Source organism: Falco cherrug, chromosome 9, assembly GCF_023634085.1.
Source record: "Falco cherrug isolate bFalChe1 chromosome 9, bFalChe1.pri, whole genome shotgun sequence".
NCBI classification, from domain to species: Eukaryota; Metazoa; Chordata; class Aves; order Falconiformes; family Falconidae; genus Falco; species Falco cherrug.
Window position 1 is genome coordinate 27,166,421 of NC_073705.1, and position 27,738 is coordinate 27,194,158.

At 43.2% G+C, this 27,738-nt stretch overlaps 1 protein-coding gene across 2 annotated transcripts; it reads right to left on the reverse strand.

Annotated features, from left to right (window-relative positions):
- Positions 1-1,626: 1,626 nt before the first annotated feature.
- Positions 1,627-27,731, reverse strand: PDCD11 (programmed cell death 11). 2 transcript variants are annotated; one of them, XM_027802513.2, is made up of 36 exons: positions 27,534-27,731; positions 26,673-26,784; positions 25,979-26,107; positions 25,625-25,792; positions 24,559-24,720; positions 23,834-23,957; positions 23,299-23,480; positions 22,639-22,746; positions 21,972-22,178; positions 21,533-21,657; positions 20,874-20,934; positions 20,027-20,173; positions 19,649-19,900; positions 18,632-18,775; positions 17,760-17,960; positions 17,067-17,237; positions 16,453-16,672; positions 14,024-14,176; positions 12,856-12,971; positions 12,171-12,691; positions 11,627-11,689; positions 11,064-11,172; positions 10,469-10,558; positions 10,067-10,169; positions 9,384-9,561; positions 8,671-8,727; positions 7,754-7,876; positions 7,331-7,453; positions 6,946-7,141; positions 6,431-6,550; positions 5,965-6,108; positions 4,674-4,924; positions 3,852-4,020; positions 3,428-3,581; positions 2,701-2,866; positions 1,627-2,023 (listed from the first exon to the last, which is right to left on the reverse strand). In XM_027802513.2, the coding sequence occupies exons 2-36, from the start codon at positions 26,772-26,774 to the stop codon at positions 1,852-1,854; spliced, it is 5,511 nt and encodes a 1,836-aa protein (XP_027658314.1). In that variant the 5' UTR covers positions 26,775-26,784; positions 27,534-27,731; the 3' UTR covers positions 1,627-1,851. The 2 variants fall into 2 exon arrangements, with proteins under 2 accessions (XP_027658314.1, XP_005437307.1); XM_005437250.4 differs by having other exon boundaries at positions 6,431-6,553; positions 27,534-27,730.
- Between the last annotated feature and the right edge of the window lie 7 nt (positions 27,732-27,738).

Genomic DNA, 27,738 nt, shown 5'->3' on the forward strand with positions numbered 1-27,738 from the left:
TCAAACCAGGCTCCTCCAGTGTGGAAAATTACACACAAGCCTTTCATTTTCCCTGCTGACTCCTATACAGACTATAATAGCCCCAGCAGTCAAGAAGAAACAATACCTCAAAGGGATCTTGGTTTCCATTGCAACGCTTATTTACGTATTCTTTATGTAACTAATTAATCCAGAAGAAAAAGCCACCATCGTTGCAGCTGCAGTCTTAAAAAAAGCAGCAGCTGTTACTGGATGTTGCAAGCACCCTCCTCCTCTAGAACATTAAGCAAAATCAGAGTACAGTACCCTGCTCTCCCTCAGGGCAAGAAGCGAAATGACTTGTTTCTGGATCCCAACAGATTTGGGAATTAAATGCTGAATCATTCAGCCTTGCCAACACTGGGCATTCACAGAGGCAGAAGAGCTGGGTCCTGCAAAGCTCTGGTTTTGAGTTCAGAGTACCTACAAGACTCTTGAAGTCGGTATTTCAAAGCTGGGCACCCGCTCACTAGTGTCTATATTGGATAATCACACTTGTTTGCATACCCCCGTTTGTTCCCTTGCCTTCAGTTCTTCATCTGTAAAACACATGGATGATCACATCCACATCTTACTGGAGAGTTACAAGAACATGGATCATAAGGCACCAACACCAGTGACAGAGCCTACGTAAGTACCCAAGATACCTGGCTTTTTCCAAGCAGGTTAGATTGGCATGACTTTTTTTCAGCACAGAAAAATCACTTCTTTGACTTCACCAATTTCTCTTGAGACACAACAACTACTGAAAATCACTATTTTTTCTGTTGTCAATCCCTGGCAACTTGTGATCAGGAGGACCCACTGCAACTGGATGCTGTGGGCTTTAAAGGCATATGCCCTTTCAGCTGAAGGGGACAAGAGCATCCCGGGCTGCACTAGGAAAAGCATTATCAGCAGGTCTATGGATGTCATCCTTCCCCTCCTACTCTGCAGCAGTGAGACATCTGGGGCGATATGTCAAGTACTGGGCTCCCCAGTATGTGAAAGATACAGCCTTATGGGAGCAAGTCCAGCAAGGGACAGGAGCAGACATCATACAAGGAGAGGCTGAGAGCTGCAGCTGCTCAGCCTGAGGAGAACATTCAAGGTGGATCTTAGCCACATGTATAAATACCTGACACAAGGACATAAAATGGAACCAGATTCTTCATAGTGGTGCTCAGTGACAGGACAAGAGGAAACGGGCACAAATTCCATTTAAATGTAATAAAACACTTTTTTTCACTGTGAACACGGTCAAACCCTGGAACAGGTCACCCAGAGAGGTTGTGGAGTCTCCACCCTTGGAGAAATCAAAACCAAACCAGATGTGGTCCTGAGCAACCTAGTCTAGCTGACCCCTGCTTTGAGCAGGGGTTTAAACCAGATGACCTCCAGAATCCCTTCTAACCACACCTATGCCACAATTCTGTGTGGCTCTGCCAATTTCTAGGAGCACAAAGGCACCCGAGATAAGTCTTCTGAAGTGTTAATTCAGCTGAAAGGCAAGAATATTCTCTGCCATCTTGGCAGAGAGAAATCCATTTATAAAACATCACTATACTTAAAAAATAGTGGGTTATAACTGCACCATTTCCCCAAGAAAGTAGAACAAGTATGGCTGTATTGATTATAAAACAGTCTATATTTAAAAACACATCTTCAAAGTCATCAACAGACTATGATTTGTAGCATCCGGACAAAGCTGCAAACACTTATTAAATCTTTTCCTTTGTTTGCTTCTTTTCAGCTTGGTTTCATCGTAGATCAATACTCTCCAGAAACTCAAGGCAGAACTCATGCCTCTCAGGTCCTCTGAGCGGAATCTCTCTGCTTTTACTTGTGCTGTACTTAGGTCTCAACAAGGGAACTCCTGGTCTCCACATACTCAAGTGCTGCTCTTTTAACAGCCAGGACACTTTCCGTTGTACCAAATTTCTTCTCATAATCCAGGTAGCGTTTAAAGAAGAACTTCATCTTCTTTGGTGCCAAGCTCAAGTGTACGACCCTCTCAAAGATGTCCCTGCAAGAAATCAAAGGGAGTCAGATTGCTGTGTTGGTGACAGCACAATACAAGCCCTGTATCCTGCCTCTGGAACAAAGAGCAGAGTCAGGGAAGACATTCAACCTGCTGTGAAGTGCTGGTGCTTAAAAGAAATAGATTCCTGACAACTGGCCAAAATCTCAGGTAGAAGCCTTCTATTTGTTTGCAGAACCCTAAGGCTGCTGGTCAACTTATGCTAAAATCCAGCCACTGTATTTGACCCTGTGTTCATTAAGTGGATGCAGCTGAACCCATAGTGTGGGAAACTGGACTTCCTTTTGTCAACTCTCAGAAAAGGAAAAGGGGGAAAAAGTTTCTCCAGTTTTTTGTTACAAGATACGTAAGGGCTTGATCTCACCCTTCAGATAAACAAGGCAATCCCTCTTGCAGACAAGGGACAGATGAACCTCAGTGCAAGTTCTCTAGTTTCTGTCATGCAGGCCACTACCTACAAATCAGTCCCCCTCTGCCCTGTGGATCTCCTTGGAGTCTCCTCCACATATCCAAGTTTTCTTTCTCCGGGTAATAAAAGTTCTCTTTTGCTCTGCTCTGGGAAGCCTTACACAACCTCATGCTGCAAGGTACCTCTGTTCTTTTCTGGTGCTGCTCCAAGCACTGCAGCCTGCCCTTTCCTAGCCTGCCATAGCACAACTCACCGTATTTCCTTCTGGCTGCCATGTTTGATCATGATGTCCATGTAGATGGACCAGATGTCTGTCCGCTTGGGATAGCTGCTGAGGGTGCTCTCAAAGAGGGCCTTGGCATGTTCTGGGTCCCCAAAACGGAACTCCAGCTGTGCAAACCTTGAAATGACATCCACATCTGGAACAAGTAATGGCATGTTAGGATATCACAGCAGCTCTCTTCCTTATGAACAAACACAAGTGATAATTACACAGAACAGAGGAAGGCACAGACACAGCACATCTCGACCCAGAGACAAAAGGCTCTGTTGTAAAGTGGTTCTGGACCAAGGTGGGATCAGAATGGGAGAAAGAAGGGTCACAGTTCACTTCCCATTTCCCCTCTGCAGGAGACAGAAGTTTATTCTTACACTCAAACTCTGCATCTTGCAACATCCACAGGCAGCCCCACAAACCTGGGACTTAATCAACTGACTTTTTCTAGAGAGCTGTAAGACTCAAAGTTGTCTTTGCTTTGGGTGCTTTGCCCATCACAGCAAGTTCTGTTACAGGAGGCTTTAGCACTGATATCCAGGTTGAAACTTCCCCTTCCCGAGAGCCAAGGGCAGCACGTTCGGCACCAACTGGCTGCACTTTGCACTTATTACAAACACTGTCGCAGGCAGAGATATCAGAGCAGTCCCCCTGCTGCAGACCTGTCAACACGTGGCCCACATTAAGGGTGGGGAAGAGTGCTTACGTTCTTTGGTGGGCAAAGCCTTGAGAGCACGCTCCAAAAGCCTGTGCGTAGCCTCAGTCTGGCCTTGCTTCAGGAGGAAAGAGGCGTATTTCAGCCACACAGACTTCTCCTGACGGAAACGCTTCAGCATCGTGTGGTACAATTCTTCTGCTTGCTGGAAGGGCAGAGTTGCATTAGAACACACAGATTCATAATAAAGCCTTGTAGCTTTAAAACTCTTCTTGTTGACCCAGGTATCTCCAAACACTTATGACAGAAAAGCAGGCATCAATAGTTCCTTTTTTGCTGTCAATAATAACTATTACTCCCAGTTAGGAACAGGACAGGCCTAACAACTGACAGCTGGAAGCTTACAGAGCCAGCATGTAGTTTACTGTCATGACTGAATGGGATACATACCTGGGACATGCTTGCACTATCTTACCTTGTACTTCTCAGAATTGGCATAGATGTCACACAGATGCTGGAAGACTTTCAGAGGTTCATTGTATTGAACAGCTCTCTCAAAGACCTTCATCAGTGTCTCCTCAGTACCATACATGTTCTCCAAGTTCAGCAGAGCTACCCAGACATTCAGCTTCTCCTGTTCTTCCCTTACAGCAGATGTGAACAAGAATATTTAGCCTTTTACCAGTCTTTATCAGCTTTTTACAAACCACCCTACAACGACACACTGACTTGTAGCTTCCCTCCAGGACAAAGGAAGGGAACATACTGCTTGCTCACTGAAACACCACCTTTGGAATACAGCACAGCACTGTAACTTTTGATCACTTTAGTTTGTCATTAAAAACCACAAGGATGATTCAAGAAAGCATAATATACTTAATTATGCCATAGAGATGATTTAATATGCAAGGGTGCAGTCCTTTGGAAAAAGCAACAAGAGGTTCAGTTTGTTTCATGTTTTGATTTAAGGACATCACTGACAGCATTATGCTCTTCCAAACCCTCCTGACTGCTCAGAAGTACGTCTGTGTGCTCAGTGATACCTTGCGGTGGAGTTACTGCACACATGAGCTGCAGCAAGTCAGCTGCAGGCCATCTGTGATGACTCAGACCAGACCTTCAATGGGCCAGCTGACAATTGCTACCATTTAATCCTTTCAAGCTCACTGAAACAGACTCTGCCACTGCACACACACACACAGACACACTGATGATGCTACCAATGCTCTTCTCACACCCCAACTATCCCAATATGATTTATTCTTTAGGGCACATAAAGGCAGAACCCCATTATTACCTGAAGCAGATTGTTTTAAGCGCTCTTTCTGCCACAGCTCTGGCCTTCTCAATCTCGGTAGCCTGGAGGTGAAAAGCCATGTACTGTAGCCAGACAATGGAGCTGTTGGGACTGCTCAGCACCAGGCGGTCAAAGTCATCTGCTGACTGGGGCTGTCGGCTGGGATCCATCAGAGCTGCTTCTAGTTTGCAGAGCTCCTTCTCCTTCTTCTGCTTCTCTAGCTCCTTCTCTTTCTTTGTTTGTTTCTTCAGCTGAAAGAGAAAAATGAGGACTGGGGAAAAGCAAGCACTTCAGATGGGAATAGGCAGGTCCAGCTAAAGCACAGCCAGACCTCAGTACATCCAAGGCTAGACAGTTTTCCCAGGAAGAGATGAGGCCAATTATTTAAGACAGGAGGAAAACGGTACCACCCCCTACCCCCTCACACATTCACACCTCCAGAATAAGCAGCAGGGCATGAAATCTCGTTTCTTTCAATGAAATACACTGACAGACCAAATACTTCACTAGTCTTGCACCTTCACTGCAGAATTCACACTTCACCCCTCCCTCTCATTCTTCCATCTCTACCCTCCCAGCTAGTGCTCGCCACCACCCTCCACTTTGTAAAAATCCAGGGTACAATGGGGGAGAAATTGTGCAAGACTGCAGTATGTTGCTGAATCACTGGGATGACTCAGGTCTCAATTGGGAACTGAGAGAGCCATAGTTCTCCGCACAAGGCAGCAAAACATCGGCCTTTACAGAGGTGAGTTTTGAGGGACAGGGGAAATCCTGAAGAGCAAGCATGAAAGCAATTCGTGAGCTTCCTTCTGATTTTGCTGAACTGCTCACAATTGGAAAACTAGTCTAAAATACTATAGCATAAAAAAAGAATTTGTTGGTGTTCTTCCAAGTAAGATTACTATAATTTGAAAAGTTTTTTAATCTCCATATATTCCTGTAATTTTACAGCACTCCAAAGTAATAAATGGAGCCGACATAAAATACAAAAATTTTACTTTCATAAAAATATTTGACACTAAATAATTATTTTTTTAGCATGTCAACACGAGAAGCCCTATTTTCATGCAGGCATGCTAAAACAGGGCCTTTTACCCTCTGCTTCAGAGATACCTGCTGCTACGCCCAGGGCTCAGAGTAGCTAAGGAAGTTCCGTATTAGCTGTCAGAGATGTTCCCTTGGGTTAAAAGGCTTTGCTATGGGGCAGGCAGACAAGCAAGCACTGACACATCACATTACAGCCACCGTGTGGTGAGTCTCCTGTGCAGGCAACACTAGTACACAGTACCTTCAACTGTGGATCCTCTTCCTCCTCACTCTCTGAGCTCTCTTCCTTCTGATTCAGCACAGCTGTATCTGTTGCATTTATGTCTTCATCCCAGGTGAAGCCCGTGGAAACCTGCAGCCTGGGAGCTTCACCAGGTTTCCTTACCTGTTTGGAGTAAAACAGGGAACGCCCTGGGTTTTAATTTGAAGTTTTTACACCAAGATCAGACAACTGCTGTTTGCTTGTGGCTTCTCTCTGGCCAGTACTATTGACTTCTCACACTTGCAAACAGTCCACCAGCAAAAACGTTAAACTCTGGTCACCTTTGATGTAATTTAAATTCAATCCATGTCAAGCCATTTTCAGATGACACAAACACCAGTCTGTGTCACTCCTATCTGCAGCAATGACACTGTCATCCAAGTCAAAAGTGACATTCCTCAACAGGGCTGGAAATTCAGTTCAGGTTCTCCTCAAAACTTCTCACCTTAGATTTCTTTTCAGCTGCCTCTTCCTCCTGGTCATCATCCTCCTCTTCCCGGTAATATACCTCAATTCCACTGTCATTTTCATCTGCTGGGCACATCTTCCTTTTTTTTGGCTTAGCCTCCTGCAACAAGCAGAAATGAGTGGGTGGTGGAGGGCAACAACTGGGATGAATCTCAAAGGCAATTCTGATCATGAAGAGCCTGACAGCAGAGCATGGTGTCCTGGCAGAGCATCCCCCACTATCCCCACACCTAACAGAATAAATCTACACTCACTTACATATGGTGCCAGGACCAATAGGAAGGGCCACACATGAAACACAATTGTGCTGCTAATTCATTTAACTCCTACCCACATGGAATAGTTTCTGATCTTTGCTGACCTCCAATGCAATTTAATCTTTTTTTCCTACTCAGTAAAATTTCTCACCCTGATCCCATTGGATCTTCCTAGTCTCTTCAGTATTTGGGCCAGCTAAGTCCTTTAGCATGTCCTGCACAATCACATCCATACCTTCTCACTTTCAGAGTTTTCTCTTCTCCGTTTTGTCTTCAATTTAAGCTCTTCTCTCTTTTCCCTGTCATCTGCCTCTCTTTTATCTTCCTCTGCATCATATCGTGGCAGGCCTAGGGATTCAGGCAAGATGCTTGGCATCCCAGTGTCCTTGGGCAGGAGAGAGAGCTCAATATGTTTTTCTTTTCCATTTACACTGTGGTGTGTTGCCAGGAGTAGCAGAAGATGAGGGGAAAAAAAATAAATGCTCTGATTTATAATGACTGCAAGGATATGGACTTCCTTCAAATCTTCCCAGCTTTTATCCTCCCTCTTTCCATCCCCTACTAATCCACCATCTCCTGTCTACCAATTCATGCCCCTTCCTAAAGAACGTTGGACCTACCCAAGCACCTTGGCAGTGAGCAGCTTTCCTTCAGGCAGGTACTTTTTATATAAGGAGTGTTTCTGTACGAAGTAAGGGGAAACATTCTGGAACAGTATTCGGCCCAGAAGAGAAGCGGACAAGCTGAGAAGAGCATGAAAACAAAAGAAAAAGTATTCCATAGTGGGGGAGAAGAAAAATAAAAAATTGCAGTGACTATATCTGTGGCACCACTAGTTCTACATAGCATCACACAAACTTTCCCTACTTTACTTTTATAGGCTCAAGAAAGCAGCAATGCCATCTTGATTCCCAGGAGGAAATCCATTTTGTGACATTGCATTATGCCAGAGATCACCCCCAAACCAGATTCCAGAATTGTACATTCAAAGTAAGTTCTCCAAGACCCTTCAATTCCCAGAATAATTTTCTTATACTGCTCACCCAAAGAATACACCTGATGAAGTGACTGATTTGACATAGCCTCTCACTAGCTGGCCTTTTTTAACATCCTTAATACATGTTATTTCAGCATCTTCCACTTTGCTGTTGTTCTTTGGGTTTAGCCTAAAAAAAAAGGTTAGAAGTTAAAGCATTTGTCAGAATAATCCACATTCTACTCTGGATACTAAAAAAAGAAATCACAATTAACAACAGCTAACACTTTCTGGAAAATATACCAGATCAGAGACACCCTTCAGTTTATTCAAATGTACTAACGGACTACCTGCATCTCTGCCAAGCTATACATAGCATTAGGGAATAGACATACTGCTGTAAACAAAGCCAAACAAAACAGATCAGCCTGGCTTCCTCTGACACCAAGAAAATGAGGAGACTAAAATGCTGTCTGAAATTTTGCATAGCATTGGCTTGGGTTTTTTCCCCACTTATTTCTAAGATACTCCATACCACATGTTTTATGCATTTTTGTTCCACAGAGAAGACTAAGCAAGAGGCTCAGTTTTAAAAGACATTTAGGACAAAGTCTAATATTTAATCAAAAAGGCTAAAATGCAGCTGAACATTAAAATGTAACATGTTTGTATTGCAAATTCAATGGAACTTTCCCTTTCTTCCCAAATAAACAAACAAAAAAGTTGTCAGGTCTAGAAACTATGATAAACAGAAATTAAATGGGAATCCACTTGATCAGCTCTGCATCTAATGTCAGATACCTCCACGTTTACCAATACACAGGAATATCTTTCTGAAGCAAGAACAAGCCTCGTTCCTTAAAAACAATGTAGTCCTTGTCCTTTGAACACTTCAAACTGATCAGCTCAAACCAACAGTTACTGTATTTCACTATCCTTTTCTTCACTAGTAGGAGATCAACAGACTGGAGGGATGACACATACCGTGACTGCCGGAGAGATAGCTGGATTTTGCCGTTCTCATGGGAGAGGACGTAGCACCTACATGGCAGAGCGAGGGGAGAAAGCAGAAAGCTCTGTTACCTGTTAAAAGCACCACAGGTAGAAAACAGGTATTTTCACTAGCAGAATGAAGCTCTAGAGGAAACAAACCACTCTGTCCCTTGGACCACATGCTGTCTAAGACAAACCACCATGACGCAACAGTTGATGAAACCAGCTAAATGGCTTTTTGAAAACTATTTACTTGCTTTAGCCAGTCTCTACTGCTAGTACAAAAGACTTAAACACTGCTACAGCAATCACTTGGCCTGTTGCACTCTGCAGCATTCCCAACAAGTCTGTGAAGTAGGGAAATGCAGTTATTTGTGCATCATAAACGCAAAGACAACCGACTCGCCAAACAACCTACAGCAGAGCCGGGATAACTGGCTTCCCTCAGTCCCATCAGCATCCTAGCTAAGAAAGTCGCTACTCTCAAAACACAGTTCAGGAAGGCAGCTGAGAAGGGGCTGCTTAATACATAGAAAATGCAAGACTTTCACCCAAACACATACAAGGTCGTAAGTCAGCACTCCTACTTAGCTACAGACTGAACCTTGCAGGTCTCGCATCACCTTATGGCATTGAAAAGCCTGTCACCAAGGGCGGGTGTTTCTAAGCCTTGCAGCTTGAGGGAACAAGAAAGAATTACTGACCTGACAATCTTGCCAACTTTGAAGTCACCCAGAGGATTGTCCATGTAAGTGTCATTCAGGTGAAAGATGCTGACTTTGCCAGTCTTCCCACCCGGCAGTGCAATGGTCAAACCAATGTGTGGAATCACTTTTGTTACCATGCCTACAGTGATGCTGCCCTGCTCCAGTGACTGAATTCCTGGAAAAAGCAAAGGAGAGAAAGGGCTTCGTAATACTTGAAAAGTATGCAACAAAGCAACAGGGTAATGAGTCTGTGAAGCTGATTTTAGTTGCCTAGTCACATACCAAACCCACCAACTTTTGCTAAGGTGCACTCTATGCACTGTCTCAGTTCAAAGTAACATTTGCTTTGGTATCCCAGACAAGATCGCCTAGTTGCACAGTTCCAGGATCTGGAACAACTGACAAACGTTGACAAATGTATCATCTCATGTCTGAGATCAGAAGGGAATACGTTCCCAAGGGCTCAGAGAAGGGCTTCTGTCTGAAACAGTAGGAAAGTGATCCTTTAAAGGTCTGACCTCTCTTGCCTTGCATGGTGCCACATCTGGGCCAGGGTCCCAGGAGTGAGTTCTAGGAGGGGAGGTACAGCTTGGTTCTGGACCGTAACCTCTTCACCTAAGGGGTCAGTGCAGGCCCATCTCTTGAGTAAAGCATCATATATTGTTAAGGCTCCACTATACCTGTGAGTGACAAGCAGAGTTTTGTTTCTGTGACATCTGTTCCAGTCACTGTAGCTGATATTGCCTGGCCGTTTTTGAAGCTCTTTTCTGGATGCTTTAAGATCTGAAAGAAAAGACAGATTTCCACTTATTACCAGAAAAGGAATTCTGCACAGCTCTGCTGTTTCTCCTATAAAGCTTTATGCTTTCTATATGCATCTTTAATGTATACACCTGACTCTGCTATCCTGAGCCAAACTAGCTAAAGACATAGTACTCGCTCGCCAGTGAAGGGCAGTGATGCTTGAAGGGCACAGCACTGGATTACAAGTTTACATGGATATCAGAAGTGTCTGTAGTAATTACCTGCAGCCATATGCACAGAAAAAAATTTGTGTAGCTTTATCTGTAATGGCCTCTTACCTTGGTGTTCAGAGACAGCAGCAGATGAGGAACTCTTCCTCGAATATGAGGGGCAACTTCTACCTCCAGCCAATTTTTGAGGATATTATACTGAGAAGACACCAAATAACCAGAGAAGACAGCATCAGACCTTAGGAAAACAGCCCTTCCCTGGTGGATTCACTAATTTTTAAGGCTAGAAAGAACTGCTCCAGCCTTAGCTCTTGCACCAAGCAAAAATGGCGATTTGGCTTCTACTCATAGAAGCATAATGCTGCTGTGGTTCACAGGCAAGTCCACACAACACAGGGTATCAGCAGCGAGCATACATTGTGCTGGTGGCATACACAGCTTCTCAAAAGCCATTTTGCTAGAGTGCTGGGTGGGAAGCATCTGCTGGCAACAAACAGGCATGTCAAAGAGGATGAGTCAGCTTGACTCTGTCAAGTATAGAAAATGTGACTTCCTTCTCCCTGTTAAGACACTGCACTTTGCACAGGCCACTCTTAGTTAATAAAGACCATAGTAGTGCCAGTGTTTAGGTCTGAAATAAGGTCCCTGAGGTTACCCCCACTTGCTGCCTCTCCCAGCACACTTAGGAACACTCTGACCTCACCTTTTTCACAAAACAGGTGACTGTCTGTCCGACATTGTAGAGTCCGGTTTTTTTGAGGCCATTGTCTTCTTTAAGGTTCAGCATTGCTGTGACTTTCCCTTCTATTTCACTGTTTGCAATCAAAGAAAGAGGACATCAGTAAGACAGCTTTGGTCCCAATGATGAAGATAGGAGTAAGAAACCCAGATTACAGTAAGCCAGTGCAGTACTAGTGTGACAATGCCTTTGTGACATTCACCGCTATCCCCTCCCCAGCTGCATCCTTCTGCAGGGAATTAATTCTTCCCTGGGCTTAAGAGGGAATCCTTCTAACATGAATGGAAACACCAGAGTCCAGACTGGCAGAAGCTGAAGCCAAAAGGACATTCAAAGGAAATCATGTGCTAGGAGAGCACTGTGAGGTTTAACACAGCTCCCAGACCCAAGTTAGTGTGAGAGAATATGGGACCTTGCCACACTGCATACACGTGCAGCCCTTTACAAATGGGAGGAACAAGGGAGGGAAACTACAAGGATACAAGGCCTATGAAGCATCTGCAGACAGCACAGAGGCCAACACTGACCTTGGTCGCATGCTGAGCTCTGGAATGGACTGTGTGAAGTGCGGATGGGTGATGGGCAGGTACCTAAAGAACAGGAAAAGGATTAAAGTTTCTCATGATCTCCCCAGACTCCACTCACCCACCTGTCATCCTTCTGCACTGGCAAAAAAACCCCCAGATGTAAGGCCTCTAAAACTACCAAAGTCTTCCAGTTCTTCCTGGCTATTTCATTGGCAATTTAGGTACCCAAAGTACTCCAGCAAATTTAGCCCCTGGGGCCAAATCCTGCTTGTATTCAAGGCCTCCCCTAGACCTTAAGAGTTTAGAAATCTTTTTTATGAACTTTGCTCAAGATAAATACAGTGACACAGGTTGAGAGCTAATTTACTGAAACCTGGATCCGGGATAGAATATAATAGCAGATTCCCTCAGGCCTCAACTACTCCAGCGAGGGTAGCCGTAACAGCATCTACTGACAGAGGAAACAGCCTAGATCATCTGAACTGAGTAACTGTTCCACCCCTTGCATTCCCCAAGAAGTAATTTTATGTGCATGTTTTCCTACCTGTGAGTATTCACATCTCTTCCTCCAATGACTCGAGCAGTCACCTTCTGTCCAGCTTTCAGAGTGCATGTTGGAAAAGAACCTATAGGCACTTCATCCAGTATCCGGGATGCATGGATTGAACCTGTCAGCTTGTCATCAATAGCAACTGTGACATGGGTTGGTTTGACAGATTTAACAGTACCAGTAACAATATCCCCCAAGGAAAGCGAGTGTTTCACAGTAGCAAGCACCTCTTCCAATGCTGTCTCAGATTCATTCCGGACCCTTACAAAAACATCCTTCTTTGCTCGGCCTTGTACTGCTAACAAGATTCCATGGTCGCTCTCCTTCACTACTTTTAAGGTTGCAGAGATTATTTGTCCCACCTTCAGTTTTTCTGAGTCAAAGCGGAAGGTGTCATTGAGGTGAGACGCTATGGGGACAGCTGCCAGCTGACCTGTTTCCAACAAAGACACGATGGCAAATTCTTCTGCTACGTGCTGCACGATGGCAGAATGCTGGGAGTTCTCTGTGAGCAGCTAGACAGAAATGGAGATAGTGACTTCTCCTGCTGAGGCTTTTGATTCCCTCCACTCTACCTCCCACAGTTCTAAAAGAGGAAACAGCCCCCTCTCAAATTCATTAATCACCTGGAGTTTGTTAGACAAACAGAAACACACAAATCCAAAAACTGAACACATACTTGCTTGGCTGGTTGTTTTAACAGCTCTTCCCGAAGAGAAACGTACACCTTGGATGTGAGGGCATCCACATGAAGAACCAACACCTTGGTTTTCTCACCAGGAGCAATGTTTTTGTCTATAAATGAGAACAAGGAGATTAACTCCTGATGACAGTGAAGAATTTTCAGCAACTGAGCTAGTGGCACATGACAGACAGGAAGGGTTGCCTGTGGTGTGGTTTAGTTCAATTCCTGAAGTCCATAATGATAAAAAGACTGCTTAATAACGAATCGTAACTAGGTTACTGTAACAAAGTCAACTTAGTGCCAAACATAATAAGTCTCTTTAAGAAAAGAACAGATTCCTCCAACATTAATAGCAAGGAGATAAAAAAAAGGGGGCTTTTTTTATTTGAAAAAAAACGAGTCTGATGCTTTCATGGAAGAACTAAACAGATTTTATGAAGATGAAACTCTTAAATAATGTAGAGAAGACTAAACACAAATTCAAGGTAATACAGATTTTTAAAAAGATTACCTAACATTTGCACAAAAACATAATCAGTCTATCTGTTGCTAAGGAAACAAAGATACTTTTCTGAACACAGAAGGGCTGGGATATTACTCCGGCCGAAATTAGCAGTTTATATTGGTTTCATTGGTGTATTCATTATCTCAGCGTGTACTTGTTTTGTTCTACATAATAGCGCACTTTTCTGCTTTAACTTTTTAATTGCCAAGTACCAAAACTGCAGTCTTGTTTTAAAGTCACATTCATTTAAAAGAAAAAATAACAGCCATTTCTGATAGGGCATACGCCAAGGAACACAATTCTAAAGAAGAAAAAAACCCAAGAAAGCTGGAGCTTGTGTTAGTATTTTGTCTATACACAGTATGCTTCAACTAAGGATCTCAGAGCACAAACTAGACCTTGCAAGATGCCCAAGATAAGAGGCAGGATTAGGTCCAGTTTACAGATGGGGTAATAGAGGCACAGGTAGGCTTAAATTACATGTTTCAAATCATGCAAATGGATCAGCAACACATTAGGAAACCAAACTACTCTTCAAGTCCATCCCTAATCTGATCACTCCTCCTGTGTTAGTTCCTCATCAGCAGAATTCACTTCAGAACAGAGGTTTCAAAGTACAGGAGTGAAAATCAAAGCAAGCAAAGACAAGACCCTGACCTCCCAAATGGTAGCGAGTGGCTATTACAGTCAAGCCTGTGACACAGCTGCCACTGAACACTGCTGAGCCATCCTCCTTCACATCCTGCACCACGAGCTGCAGCTCCTTCCCAGGCAGCAACTCACAAAGGCCTTGGGCCGCACTGGGCTCCCCTAAATAAAGGAAAGAAAAAGTGAGAAGTCAGTTTTACCTACATTGTCTCTCTGAAAAACAAAGACAGCCTTCACATTTGCTCAAAAGTGCACAAACAAGCATTTATATCCACCTTCATAACAGAAAAAAATGTTTAGGCTCCTGAATCTGTAGAAATATGAAGTAAATTCTAAGAGTTGATAAAGTAGAAACACTTATTTGACAATAAGGATCTGGTTAACTGTGGAGAGAACACTTTCCAATCTTATACAAACACTGGCACACGGCATCACATAGAAAAAGGTAAAAGCAAAATAATACTAAAACCACAAAACAGACCTGTCACTCCACAATTACAGGAAATAAAATATTAAACACTACTGATATAAAAAGAACCTAAAAAGGCAAAGTGGAATTTGATAAAAAAAAAAAAAAATCAACTGCAATACATCCAGTATTCCTAACACTAGAAAAAGAGCATGTGAGAAAATCTTTGCTGGAGGATTCATTTAGCGAAGTTGTAATGTAAGTAGGCAAATCTGTTTGTACAAACTCATCCCCATGTGAGTACTACGTTTGGGTTATCATAAGCACTTGAGTGACAGCACAATTATCCTTGTACTTTCTAGTTAAGCAGATCCTGGCTAAGTCTCAGGGTGGTTGAAAAATTCCTCTTTGAACATCAGGCATCCCATGCAAAAAATCAACAATAAAAAACAACTTGATGATCACAGCATGCACAAATGCAGATTTCTGTACCATAAGAATAGTATTCTTGACTGCCAGTAAAAAACAACGCCAGCGTCCTTCACTGTCAATAGTTTTAAAAGTGCTGTTAGATGAAGATAGAAATGGTAATTTCTCATCAGTTATGAGTGACCAGCAAATACAGTATGCATACAAGTATCATTACTCTCGTCAATGATTCCTCTTTATTCTGACACACAAAGCTAGTCCTATTTGTTTAGACACAGTAAGAGTGCCTGCTGCATGCAGTATGTAATAGGCAAGTAAGGAAATTCTTCTTAAATCAAAGCCTTCTCCTTCATTACTTTAACCCTCCAAAAGCATCATTTGCTTTAAAGAGATGTACTATTCTTCAGAAAGCACCAGGGGAAAAAAGATCATGGCTTTACCATCAGACAGCTAATTTGCCCAGCCTTCCTAATGTCACAGCAAGTGACACTGATGCACTGACTCAGGCCACTTCAGTTCCATCACTTCTGAGTACACAAAATCGACATGTTGTCCATTCTGATTCTTATGTGCCCATCACCCTAGTATCCAGGCATTAGTGCTGTTTTTCCGCATCTAAGTAATCAGCAGGGGTAGGTCTTAAGTGCCTATTTCCAATACATGAGTCTGCACGCAAGAAGAGCCTCCTGTATAGCTTATCACCACTCTCTTTTCAGGCATTTGGGGAAATTTAGGTTTAGGCATCGGGCAGCCTGTTTTGCTTCACTGGTGCTTTGTTGCAATTCACTCAGGCACAGAGAAATAAACTCCTTCCAGACTTCTGTAAGTCATTCTTCCACTTAAAAGAAAAAAACCAAATCCTCCCCCCCCATCAACAAACAACAACAACAAAACCCCACGAAAAAAACAACAGAAAAACCATATGCCTACACCTCTGTGGGCACATTAGACAGGTTTCACAGCTCAGCCCAATATCTGTTATATCCATAAGCTCTTTGGAGTTTAACATCTGTTTACTGACCAAAGAAATTAGGTCTGCAGCTCTTAAAATACAAGAGCATAGAGTACTAATAATCATTAGATTAGTTCAAAAAGCAATTACAAATATTCACAACAAAAAAGTGTCTCCAAGGCTGGAGAAAGGCTTTGGTCCACCGAACATCCAATCTCACCCTGGCCTTTCTTATTTTCACCTTCACAGGCTCTTCAATGAACCCATCCTTTTGTACCGCTGTATCTCCCTTCCTCTTTTGGTACATGGACCTCACAGTTCACCTGTTTATTCCTTTACTTTTAACTCTCTAAGCTTCAACCCAAAATCAATGGAAGAGGTCTAGCAGACTTCAATGAAAAGAGCAGCTTCTTTGGCTTGTCCCAGCTGTAATTCCAAGAAGCTTTCTTCTCAATGGCACACCACACACACATCCTTCTTCTAAGCTCCTCTTGGAAGCCAAGCCTTTGCTTGAACGAACCTTTCTTTCACAGAATCATAGAATCGCTTACATTGGAAAAGACCTTTAAGAACACTTTTCCCTTTTTGTTCCTCTGGAGCCCCTTTTTTGTGATATGATCCCCTTTAGCAGGCCATGCAATCTTTTACCTCTTCTTCTCAGCAAGTTCCTGATTTCTTTAATCTCCTTGAAATACTGATTCAGCAGGGCAAAGCTCTCCGCAGCAGAATCGCCTGAGCTGCACTCTGACACCTTCAGATTGAGGAGCACACGCTGCTTCTCCTCATCAATGCTCATCACCTTCGCAACCACAGTCTGTCCCACCACAAAGTGGTCCTTGGTGTCCGTCACAAACTTGTCACTCATGCTCTGTGCAAAGGAAACAAAGGGGCAAGGGTTACTGAGGACAGCTGCTGACTATCAACCGCCTGCAGTGCAGAAGGGTTTGAGTTAAGACTCCATGAAAATGCATAAGAGAAATTAACAGAGACTAACAAAAAGCCATCGATTAAAATGAATTACTGAAGTCACATGAAATCCTTGTTAAAGCTTAAGCTCACCTGAATAAAGTCCTTTGTTTCATTTTGGAAGTGAACTAAACCACAAAGATAAAAGCAGCTTTCACCCCACTGGAGGAAGCTGCACAAATGCAGGATCCACAGCCTCACTGTTCCTTCCTTGTTACCATACCTTTGCTAAAAGCAATGTTTCAAGCATGCCTGATTACACACATGCTGTTTACTGAAATGAATGCACTGCTTACCACTTTGGGTGCCAGTCCTGTCACACCAAAAGGGAACTCCACAAACACTCCAAAGGGCATCACGTTCCTCACATAACCAGTCAACAGCATCCCAGGCTGGATTTCAGAGAAACTTCTCACAACTTGCTCCTCCTGTACAGCAGAAATCACTGCAGACTTTCTGCTCAAGATCTAAACAACCAGTTAGGAAAAATAGGAAAAGATGAATGAAAGGAGCCCAATACCAAGCAAGCGTTTTGGTGCTGCTAACCATAGAGCACTTTTGCAGGTTAGACAGTACAGAGGCTCAAAGTCCTGCAATTCCAGTTTCTGTCTTGATCTCTCTACCCTAAAATTTAGCAACTGATGTCTCTTAAGTGAGATGTCATGCTCAGCATTAAAGATGTCTGCTTCATACTAATAGAAATGTCAACTTCCTAATGCTTCAGCTCTGATTTTTGGTTGTGATACGATTAACAGCCCAGAAGCTGGTTGGGCAGACCAGCCAATTCACAACTCCTGGTTCTGATGGGATTCTAGCAGCAGCTGAGCCTCACTTTAACACAAGTTAGGACTCTTTGAAGCATCGCCAGCTTGACAGGCACTTGACAGCGTTAACTAGTATATCTTCTGCTTGTTGCAGATACTCTGGATTCCTGACAGGTATCTCCCTCCCCACTGCTTTGTTTGACTGTTTGAGGAGGCAAAGGATACAATACGCTCTCCCTTGTCACTTAGGCACATAAGTCTGGGCAGGACATCTCCCTCTTGAAGACAATGCCACAGGAGCTTGCAGGTAGGAACAAAGTCAGAGAGGTGCGCTGTGGGAATGCCAGCTATCACATTGCCTTCATCTTCTAAGATGGAAACCTCTAGCCCATTATCTTTCTTCTTCAAGACTTTCACATCAACCATCTGAAAAGAGAACAAATACAGTGATATAAAATTCCAACTGTCTTTGAAGTCATTCCTTTTGATGCACAGGGTACCAAATGCTGTGCTGCAGGAGCTCTGACACTGCCTCCCAGCTATGTATGAAAAAATCTCACATCAGCAGGGCTGAGCCTAAAAAGCATGCCAACATTGATAGTAAAATAAAAAGTAATTCTCAGCTCCCAGAAAAATAAAAAACTAGAAACATTCTCATTGGTGACTTTTTATTTGAAGGGCGAAGGGAATAATTTAAACAGGATTAGAACTGTCCTGTTGCTGTATTAGCAGTATCTGCAGGGTGTTGGAAACTGTGTCCATTCCAAAGACAACTGGGAAGCATTTCAAAATGTTTCTCTGAAGTTGTCTTTTTTGAACAAGGAAAAGCAGCTGCTTCTGGAGTAAGAACGTCAGCGGCATCCAGAAGAAAGAACTCCACCTAGGAGTAGAAGCACTAATTGGTACCTCCAGAAGGACTCTCCTGGACTCCTTTATCCTGACCTCTGACAACAGATTTTATTTTTATTTTTTTTTATCTAGGAGGCCAACCAAACAAGAATAAATGCACATTTAATGTCAGTTCCAACAGCTTTTCTTGAAGCAAAGTTCAAAGTGATACTAGGAAAAGGCAAGAGAGCAGTCATTGAATTCAATACCTCTCCAATTTGGTATTTCACTTCCCGTTTCTCCTTTGCAGTGCATTCCTTTTTGTCCTCTGGGGCAGACTGGCTTGATAACCTGAAGGACAACAAAAGTCTTTCCTGCTCGGGCTCACATTTTAAGACCATTACTTTAACAACCTGAAGCAAAAAAAAAAATAGAAGAAAAGTTTGATTCAGCTGACCCTCCTCCTCAGTGTGCTCACCTACAAAATGAGACAGGGAAATGCATGCACAGTTTAGTCACTTTTCTCTCACACCTAAGGATAGCAGACCAGTGACTATAACTTAACAGGTTCATCCAGAGACAAATGTCCTTCCGATCACACAGATGGAAATGGAAGTACATAATCATTAAATGATTTGCTAAAAGTATGTAGCAGGTCTGCAGCAGACTCAAGAGTAAAAGTCAGATGTCCAGATTTGCAGTCAGAAATCTTAACTAGAAAATTACCCTTCTTCTTAGCTAGCCAACAAACAGCAGGATTAAGGACAAAAACACCAGAAAAAATAATGAAGACTGCTGAAATCCTTATAAGCTTGCCCACAACAAAGACCAGAACTTGGTGAACAGCATAGTTCCCAGAGCGCCTGGTTTAAGATGCGCAGGCTTTGAAACAAACTGGAAAACCAGAATAACGTAGAGGCAGAAAACATCCTCCTGATTCTGTAGGTAAGAGATTTAACTTAGAAGAAACTGCAGCCTAGAACCCCAAACTTCTACCAAGATCTTAGTAACCAAGCATAGTCCTTGTATCACGTATCACGGTGCCTCCTGCACACCAGAACACAGAGCACCTAGAAACAGACAGGTCTATGAAATATTCAAGGAGCTGCCTCTTTCACAGCCTAATCTGTTTCAATAGAGCACAACTATTATACTTAAAGTGAAAGGACATTAATATCTCTTGGAGTAGCTGGTTCCTCCAGGGGAAAATCCATGTTGGAGCCAACTCAGCTACAGATTTCTCTTTTGCATTCAAACATAAGGCACGGCATAGATACATTAATTACCTGGCCTTCATGGAAGACTTTATCTGGACAAGATATGGGTTCTGAGCTCAGCTCATTCTTGGGTACCAGACCTTTGACGTCATTGTAGAACTTCACAATGCAGCCAAACTCCCTCGCACACACCACAAAGCCATGTGTGATCAGACCTGGTTTTGCATCTTCATAGTTGGAGAGGATTGGAAGCTTTGATTGGACAAGACTTTTCTTAAGAGTAAGGATCAGCTTCTTCCCTGCAGGATTGCACTCCAGCACCTACAAGAATGCAGGTACAGGAAGGTTCAAAAAACATCGTCTGCCATTGCCTGACCAATCCAGCTGCTAAATACTCAGAACAGAAGAGCACAAAGCAACTGAAGACAGATGTCAGGCAGCTCTTACCCGACACTTGACTTCATCTCCTATGCTGTACTTCTTCTCAGGCTGCTTCAGGATCACATCAGCAAGATGCATGGATGGCACAAGCCCTTTAATCCCATCAGTTACTTTCACCTGCATCCCAATGTGTTTCATAGCAAACACTTTGCCCTAGAACACAAAATAGGGAAAAGTATCACTAAATTCAGCATGAAAAGCAGACTGCACAAGTAGGAAACAGCCAAAACACTGCACCACCTATCATCAAGTCTAATCACCCTCCAAAAAATAAAATCCAACCCACACGTCACCCAACCAATGTCATCAATTAATTTCAATGCATTCCATAAGGTTGTTTTACAGCCTCTCTTCCTTAAGCATAAGCTACTTCTGCAAAACCCCTACCAACTGTGGCAAACCAGAATCGTTTCCAGAGACATATGCAATACAGCGATGACTCAGACATAAGAATGATCATAAAGAGTAACTTTCTACCCATCAGCAGACTGTGATGGTTCATACATGAACTTTTACTTTGAGTGCAAGGCAAGTTTTAGTTTATTTAATTCAATTTATACATTTATAAATTATACATTTCTAAAAATATATTCATGACCATAAACAAATGACTGTGGCTAAAATCTGATTGCCTTGACAGCATCGTGAATAAAAACCCGAACAAAGTGGGGAAAGAAAAGTACTGCATTCCATTAATTGAGTCCTACAAGATGAGGTTTTTCTCCTCGCTTTGATCTCACTAGTCTGGACCAGAAGTTGAAACATGCATATTAGGCAGAAGAAACACATTAGCTAGATCACTGTTCCAAGTGTAACAGCCGCATGGTACTGTACAAGTCCTTCAGAAACTCACCTGCACCACATCCCCTGTGTGGATATCTTGGTATTGCAGAAACCGCGCTGCAATAACGTGACTAGGAAAGACACACAGCAAGAGATAATCAATCAGTCAACTCCGAGGAAATCCAGGATGTCCCCTTTTTGCCTTGTCCCAAATATCCACTGTCCCATACACCACCACCTGCAGTGTTCTACAGCTCCAGAGTTCTGTGTTTTACTCAAATGACCCACCTTCCAAAACGGCTCTCTGGACAGAAAGTTCAGGGAGATTTACCAGGCTCCATTTCAGGTGACAGCCACATAGTTATGGCCGCCAGCCATAAAGTTAAAGCCACAGAGATGGATATACTAAGAAGGAAGAGCAAAATGGGCTGGGACTTGGAAGATCAAGGTTTAATTTCCTTTTCAGCCACAGTCTTCTGACATGATCTCAGCAGAATTAATTTAGCCTCCCTGTGCCTCAGCTCACCAACTATACAGACTGTGTCCCAATTCCCTATAGTATGGGGAGGACAGGCAATGTGCCCGGGCAACCTGACATGAGACAACAGATACAAGCCAAAAACTCCAGATAGCATGTTCCAGTCCAGCAAAGCAATGTAGTATTTTCCACTCTCAACCACACCCTTCTAATCCTTCAACCAATTTTCTGGACCAGTCTTTGAAACTTACGACTTCAGAGATACAATACACATCTCATCCATCAGGCTGTAGTCAATGATCCGACATCTATGTTTGCATCCTGTCTTAAATGACCCAGGTTTAAAGGACTTTCTTGTTTTTGAAAGATGTTTCAACTAAAAAAAAGAAATTACAATTTAGTGTTTGGAAGAGGGAAGCACTGAAGTGGCAGCATCTGACAAAACTGTTCCTCTAACATACTTTGTCTGTGCAGCAGATTTCACCAGTTCTACAACCACCCTCCTACATTCCAACCTGAACAAGGGGAGGTATGATTTGGTTAACACCTTCCACATTGTCTTAATTTTCTGTATTTGTCTCACAAAGAGCACAAAGTAAAACATAAAGGTAGAAAATCAAATCTCCTAGCTTCCTACCCCAGGAGGCTAAAATGGCTATGGAGGACTTGCCTCACCGCCCCGGTACTTACCCGTGCAAATGCAAGAGTGCCATCATCAAGCTCAAAGACAGCACCAAACTGCTTGTAGAAAGCTTTCACTGTTGACTCCTTCACCACTGCCCCCATGCGATCGTTGGAGAGCTGGTTTGGGGATCCCCCAGGGTGGAGGAAGGCCTGCCGCAGGGTGAGCCGCACCACCTTGGAGGTGGGGTGGATTGAGAGGATGCAGGCTTTCATCTGGCAGAAGACAGTATGTTTGTTAAATACAAGTTTGTAAACAAAAGAGGAGAAGGGCACAGTGCTCATGTTTTCAGACATTATGCTTGGTACCTGAACTCTTTGGCCATGTACAAGCACTTTCCAGTATTACTACAAAGACTTCACAGATGAGGGACTTTTGCTTTTGTCTGTTGTTTACAGACTAGTCTGGTACCAGTGCAGTGAGGGGAACATGACCGTACAAGTAATTTTTCTATCACTTGCACGTCTCTCATGCTTCCCAAATAAGTCTTCCATTACACCAGGAATGGCTTTGCTCTTTACAGCTCTAAAGCAGCCATGATAATGCTTCAAATAAAAAATGAGAAAGACAGCTATCACCAGTAAGATTTCAGAAATTATTCCACAGAAATGCTGGAGAAGACAAGAGGCATGGGAAGCAACATACCAACTCCAGCCCATAGTTCACCCTCCTTACCACTTGATCTGGAGAATAGTTCATGGATTTCTCTGGGTCCATGTGCATGAAATCCACAACTCCAGTGAAGGAAGACAGAAAGCTCAGTTTGATCCCAAGTGGGGCCACCTAGGAAGGGGAAGGAAAAGATGCCAAAAAGCCCTCTGCATTCAGTCTTCATGCAGCTCAAACTGAGAGCAATTCACACACTTCACAAAAAGGCACTGTCAGTGCTAATCAACAAGTACCTCACAAAGAGACAGGAAAACCCCTAACAACTCTGCTTTCTACATTGTTTTGCAAAAACAATCCTTTAGTTTTTTGATAACGTTGCATGTACTCTGAAGACTAGTGCTAACCTGTTGAAGACTTTACCTAAGTAAAGGCAAGAAAAGCACAAAACAGATCTTGTTCTGCTTGAAGCTTCATCACCAACTTTAGGCTGAAGCTTTATACTCATGGCATTACAACCAGGACAGAGATCGGACCTTCAATGAACAAAGTGGAGGGAGCATCTAGCAGACAATAGTATTTGCTATTATAAAGTAACTGAGCATAAGCACAGTATTTTTCAGGACATCAACTTCCATCTCTGCTTCACCTATCTCCCTGCCTTCAGCAAGGCTCAAAAAAAAAAAACCAACCCCAAACCACCCAACAAAAATCCAAACCAGAGCTTACCTTCTGCACTCGAGCTTTTACCACCAGCCCTGGCAATAAATTAGAGAGTGCCCAGTTCTGTTGCTCTGTTGCAAGGGATGCAGCAACCTCTGATCGATCAACGGACAAACGGACCACTCTTCCCCCATTCTTTACTTCCACAATGACACAGTTCAGGTTCTGGCCTATTTTCAAGTCAGGCCCTACAAAGACAAGTCACAGCATAAAACCTCCAGATATTCCCTACTGTTCTTTCAAAACCTTTTTCAGAGTTCCCTCTATTTTAAGAGGTTAGAACTCCTCTCAGTCTAAGTGAAGTCTACTGCCAGCAGGGATGGATGGGCTCAGAACAATAACACAGTCTGTCAGAAAACAGGCTCAAACCCAATGGCTTGTTGCAAACCAGCCACAAAACTGCTGTTTTCAGCAACTCACAAAGACTCACCTTGACCCAATCTCATTGAGATGCACTAACACCATCGATATAACAAGCTTTAATGCTTGTCATTCCCCACGTCTATTTTAACCCCAGCAGCTCCTCCTGCCCTATTCTTACCTCTCTTGAGTGCTTTGATGTAATTTTGAGCTTTCTGACGAGGCAGGAAAGCATGAGTCCCACTGACTCCAATATCAATGAGGTAGCCATGGTCTTCCACGCTAGACACAAAGCCAGAGAGCAGCTGTTGGGAGGGAAGCACCGCAATTCAGTAACAAATGCAACAAATTCCCAAGTACTCATTTGTTTTATAAGTACAGATAACTGAGTATTCCAGAGCAGCAGAAAGAACTTCACTATTACCCAGCTCATCTGGCAGCAAAGCCTCAACTCTACCCTTATCCAACTATGCATGTAGAGTTCACAAACCAGGAAGGAAAAAAATTGGGATGCTCAAAAATGCAGGTGCTCTAATTGCAGGCACATGCCCACAATCATACAGCTGGAAACACAAAAACTGAACAACTAAGCACCTCCACAAAGTACGTTAAATATTATTCTCTGCATAAAGAACTAAGAAACCTACCCAGAAATAAATCATTACATAATTTGTCCATATTGAAACAGAATCAGATTTCTGATTCGGAATTTTTAAACAGAATGAATTTCACGAGTGTCAACCTGGAGCCAAGACCCAATACTCTCCTCCCAGGTCTCTTCCATGGTGGGAGCAGCTCCACGTTCTGCTCTGATCCCATGCAAAGACAAACTGAAATGTTCCCCACGCACTGTGCAAGAGGCAACTCCAAAGCCTTGAGAGGCTGTGACAGACCCAGCCCACGTACCATGCCTGATGCTAGTGATGAAGCGTTCAGACCCTTATTGACCTTCTTGGGGTTGATCGACAATTTGATACTCCGACGTCCATCAGCACTTTTCTCAGCACTGGTCACAACACACCTGACCAGTGTCCCTGGAGAATACATGTCCAAGAGCGAATTCAAGTCCTGCCCAGCATGATCAAGAGAGAAACATACACATTTTATAATATTAAATAATGTAAGAAGGATAGACTTTTGTTACTGAAGTAGCTTTTTAGATCAAAATCTCATAGGAAAGTCCTGTTTCTCTGTCAACACTACAATAAAAGGCAGGAAATGCCACAAACACCAGGATCTCAGTACAGAGGCAAGGATGACACTATGCAAAGTCAGCAAGACCAGCAAACTTTGCTTAAAAAGGAATACTGTGTGGGCCAGAGTCAGGAGGTTGCAGCTGAGGAAACACCTACAGAGCCAACAGTGACCCTAATCTTCCCTCTTTAGTAGAGAAAAACACTACCACCAAAAGGCTAGTGTACCTGGAAAATCCCCCATTCCACAACTTGGGAAAATTTACGGAGCGCTGACACTAGAGAGGCAGGGTAACAGATTACTCCGTCCTCTTTCTTTCTAGCAATCAGCATTACCAGGAAATTGGGAAGTTTGCTTGGAAAAGCCAGTTCCAAACCAACGTCAGTCTGCATAAGCACTACAAGGCAGTACACTGCATGTATCAACATACATTAAACTGCAAGGACCATGCTGCTCCCCACACACCTGAGAAACACTTGCACCCTCACACCATTTTCCAACCACTTCCCTCATTTCTTCCTCTCATTGCCTACAGCCAGGGATCAGTATTTAGCACCAGCAGCAGACAGGCAACACAAATCTCTTCATGTTCAACAGGCTGTCTATGAAGTTCAAGGATTATTTAGCCAAGGCTAAGGCACTGCAGGCAATCAAATTCAAATTAGCTGTGAGACACCAGAAACCAGGGTCCTAAGCAAAACCTCAGGATTTGTTCTGAGGTATTATTAACACTCCCTAGCTGCCAGGCACAAATCACAGCCCCAGTCCCAGGACTCACCTCCAGGAGTTCTCCTTGGGCCACCTGCTTGCTCAGCATTTTGCTGTAGGCATCACTGATCTGCGTGACAGGCACAAATCCTGAAAGTCCATTGGGCAAGCTGATGACTAACTCATAGTCACTAACCTCTTTTATACAACCAAGGAGCAGCATTCCCTCACAGAGGTCCTAGGAAAGCAGGAAGAATAGCATACTGTGGATATCTTGGCAAGTCAGCGGTAACAGGGTGGTAAACACACTTTTGTCCCAAATTACCCAAATCACAATATTTTACAGCTTTAGTGAGAAAGAACATGCCACTTCTACATAGCCCAGCAGAGACATGCAGACACAATCAAACATTTATCCACAAACCTCAATCACAAGTGGTTCAATATTCACATTGTCTTTAGCAGGAGCTATTTTATCTGCCTTGAACTTTTTCTGCTTTCCTTGATCCCTCTGGCTCCTTTTTCTTTTCTGTGATTGTTTTTCATGGTGAACCTAAAGCAGATTGTAAACAGAGAGGGAAAACAATAGAAGTGGATAAAGAGATTAAATTTGCACTAAGGCAGACCTCTGCTGCCAGGAATAAAAGAAGAGAAAAAAAAATAGAACCACCTTTCTAACTGCTATAAGTCTACATGCAAGTCTTTCAAAGTAACTCCTTTGGGCTAAGACTGATCATTTATAAAACCGTGAATACTGAGATTGGAAAAGAGTGGCACAAGTGACCTGCACCACACTCTACTCGCAGAAAAAGAAAGACCAGTTTTAGTCTATATCCACTAACAGCCTCACTACACAAGCACCTCAGGTAAGATGCTTGTGGGAAGTTTAAAAGCTAAAGCCTGATCGATAATTTCGACTGAACTTTTTTATCATCACATTCAACATATATCAGGTATCTTTAAGAGATGTGGAGAAAGGTGGATGTCAGCAGTTATCTCTTTCGGGAAGTCCCATCTATAGTTTACTACAGAAGTATGGGGTAGGATGGATTGCAAGTCATATTCAGACAGCAGAGGAGCTCTGAGAAGAACTGATCAAGAACACGCAAACAACATACATCAAACAAATTGTCCCGCTCTAACTTTAGTTTGGGTGTTTTGTCCTCTTTGGGTTTTTTCTGGATGCCCCCTCGAGGAAAGTTTTCTTCCATGGACGCCATGCTCACACTTCTACAAGACAAATGACAAAACAGAAATTAAACACGCAGTTACATTTGTTCCTCACAAATGCTGAGGAGACATAAACGTGAACTACCCCAAACTAAAAAAGAATTGAGATGGCTACTCCACAGCTGATCAGTGACAGAAACTCATGTTCAAATGTACTTAACATTTGACTACACTGAAGTGTTACAACGGTCCACCTAAATATGCACATCCTAAACACTTTTCACTATTACCCAATTCTACTACAGTATTAATTTATTAAAGGCATTTACATGCACCACATATATTCATAAAACTGCTTTAACCATAAATTTTCTGGACAGATCTTTATTACATTCAGTGGACATGCCGAAATTACCAGCTACAGTCATCAAAGAGAAAGCCACAAGTGAAATGCTAAGTAAGCCTGGTCTGCATTTTTATTTTTTGGACACTGCTTGTAAAGGCTAATATAATATGATACATCTTTATATAAGCTATAGCTATATATATATACATTTAAAAGATATGTTTAAGCTTGCTATGTTTCAAACAGTCAACAACACCTTATTTATTAGGTCACGATTCACATACTATCTGTTACTTTAGCCAATGGTACTTCTACAGAAATTAGCAGTGAAACGCTACGTTGACAAATTTGAAGTTGCCTGCTAAACATATGAAACTTCTTTAAATGTGAAAGCACACAATAAAGTTAACGTTCATCACGGCACGCCTCACCGCTGGGCTCGCTAGGCCACAGAGACACCCACCGCCGGTAACTGAGCCGGCTCCACGGGCCGGGCCGGGCCGGGCCACGCCGCTGGTCCAGGCAGGACTGGAGCTCTGCCCGCAGGGGCCTTACCTCCCCGGCCGCTGCGCTGCGGCCCCTCGCTCGCAGCCGCCGGGCCCCGGGTCGCTGCGGGGAGAGCCCGGCAAGGAGGAGCGGCGCCGCCCGCCGCACGCGCGAAGCACGGC

Bases quoted from the DNA above. Each gene is read 5' to 3' on its own strand.
- PDCD11 (XM_005437250.4), bottom strand. From the start codon at position 26,774: ATGGCGTCCATGGAAGAAAACTTTCCTCGAGGGGGCATCCAGAAAAAA. The intron at 19,901-20,026 runs GTAAGAGCTGCC...GCATTCTTGTAG, and splicing joins GAGATGAAGTCAAGTGTCGG to GTGCTGGAGTGCAATCCTGC. The intron at 2,024-2,700 runs GTGAGTTGTGCT...GATTTCTTGCAG, and splicing joins GGCAGCCAGAAGGAAATACG to GGACATCTTTGAGAGGGTCG.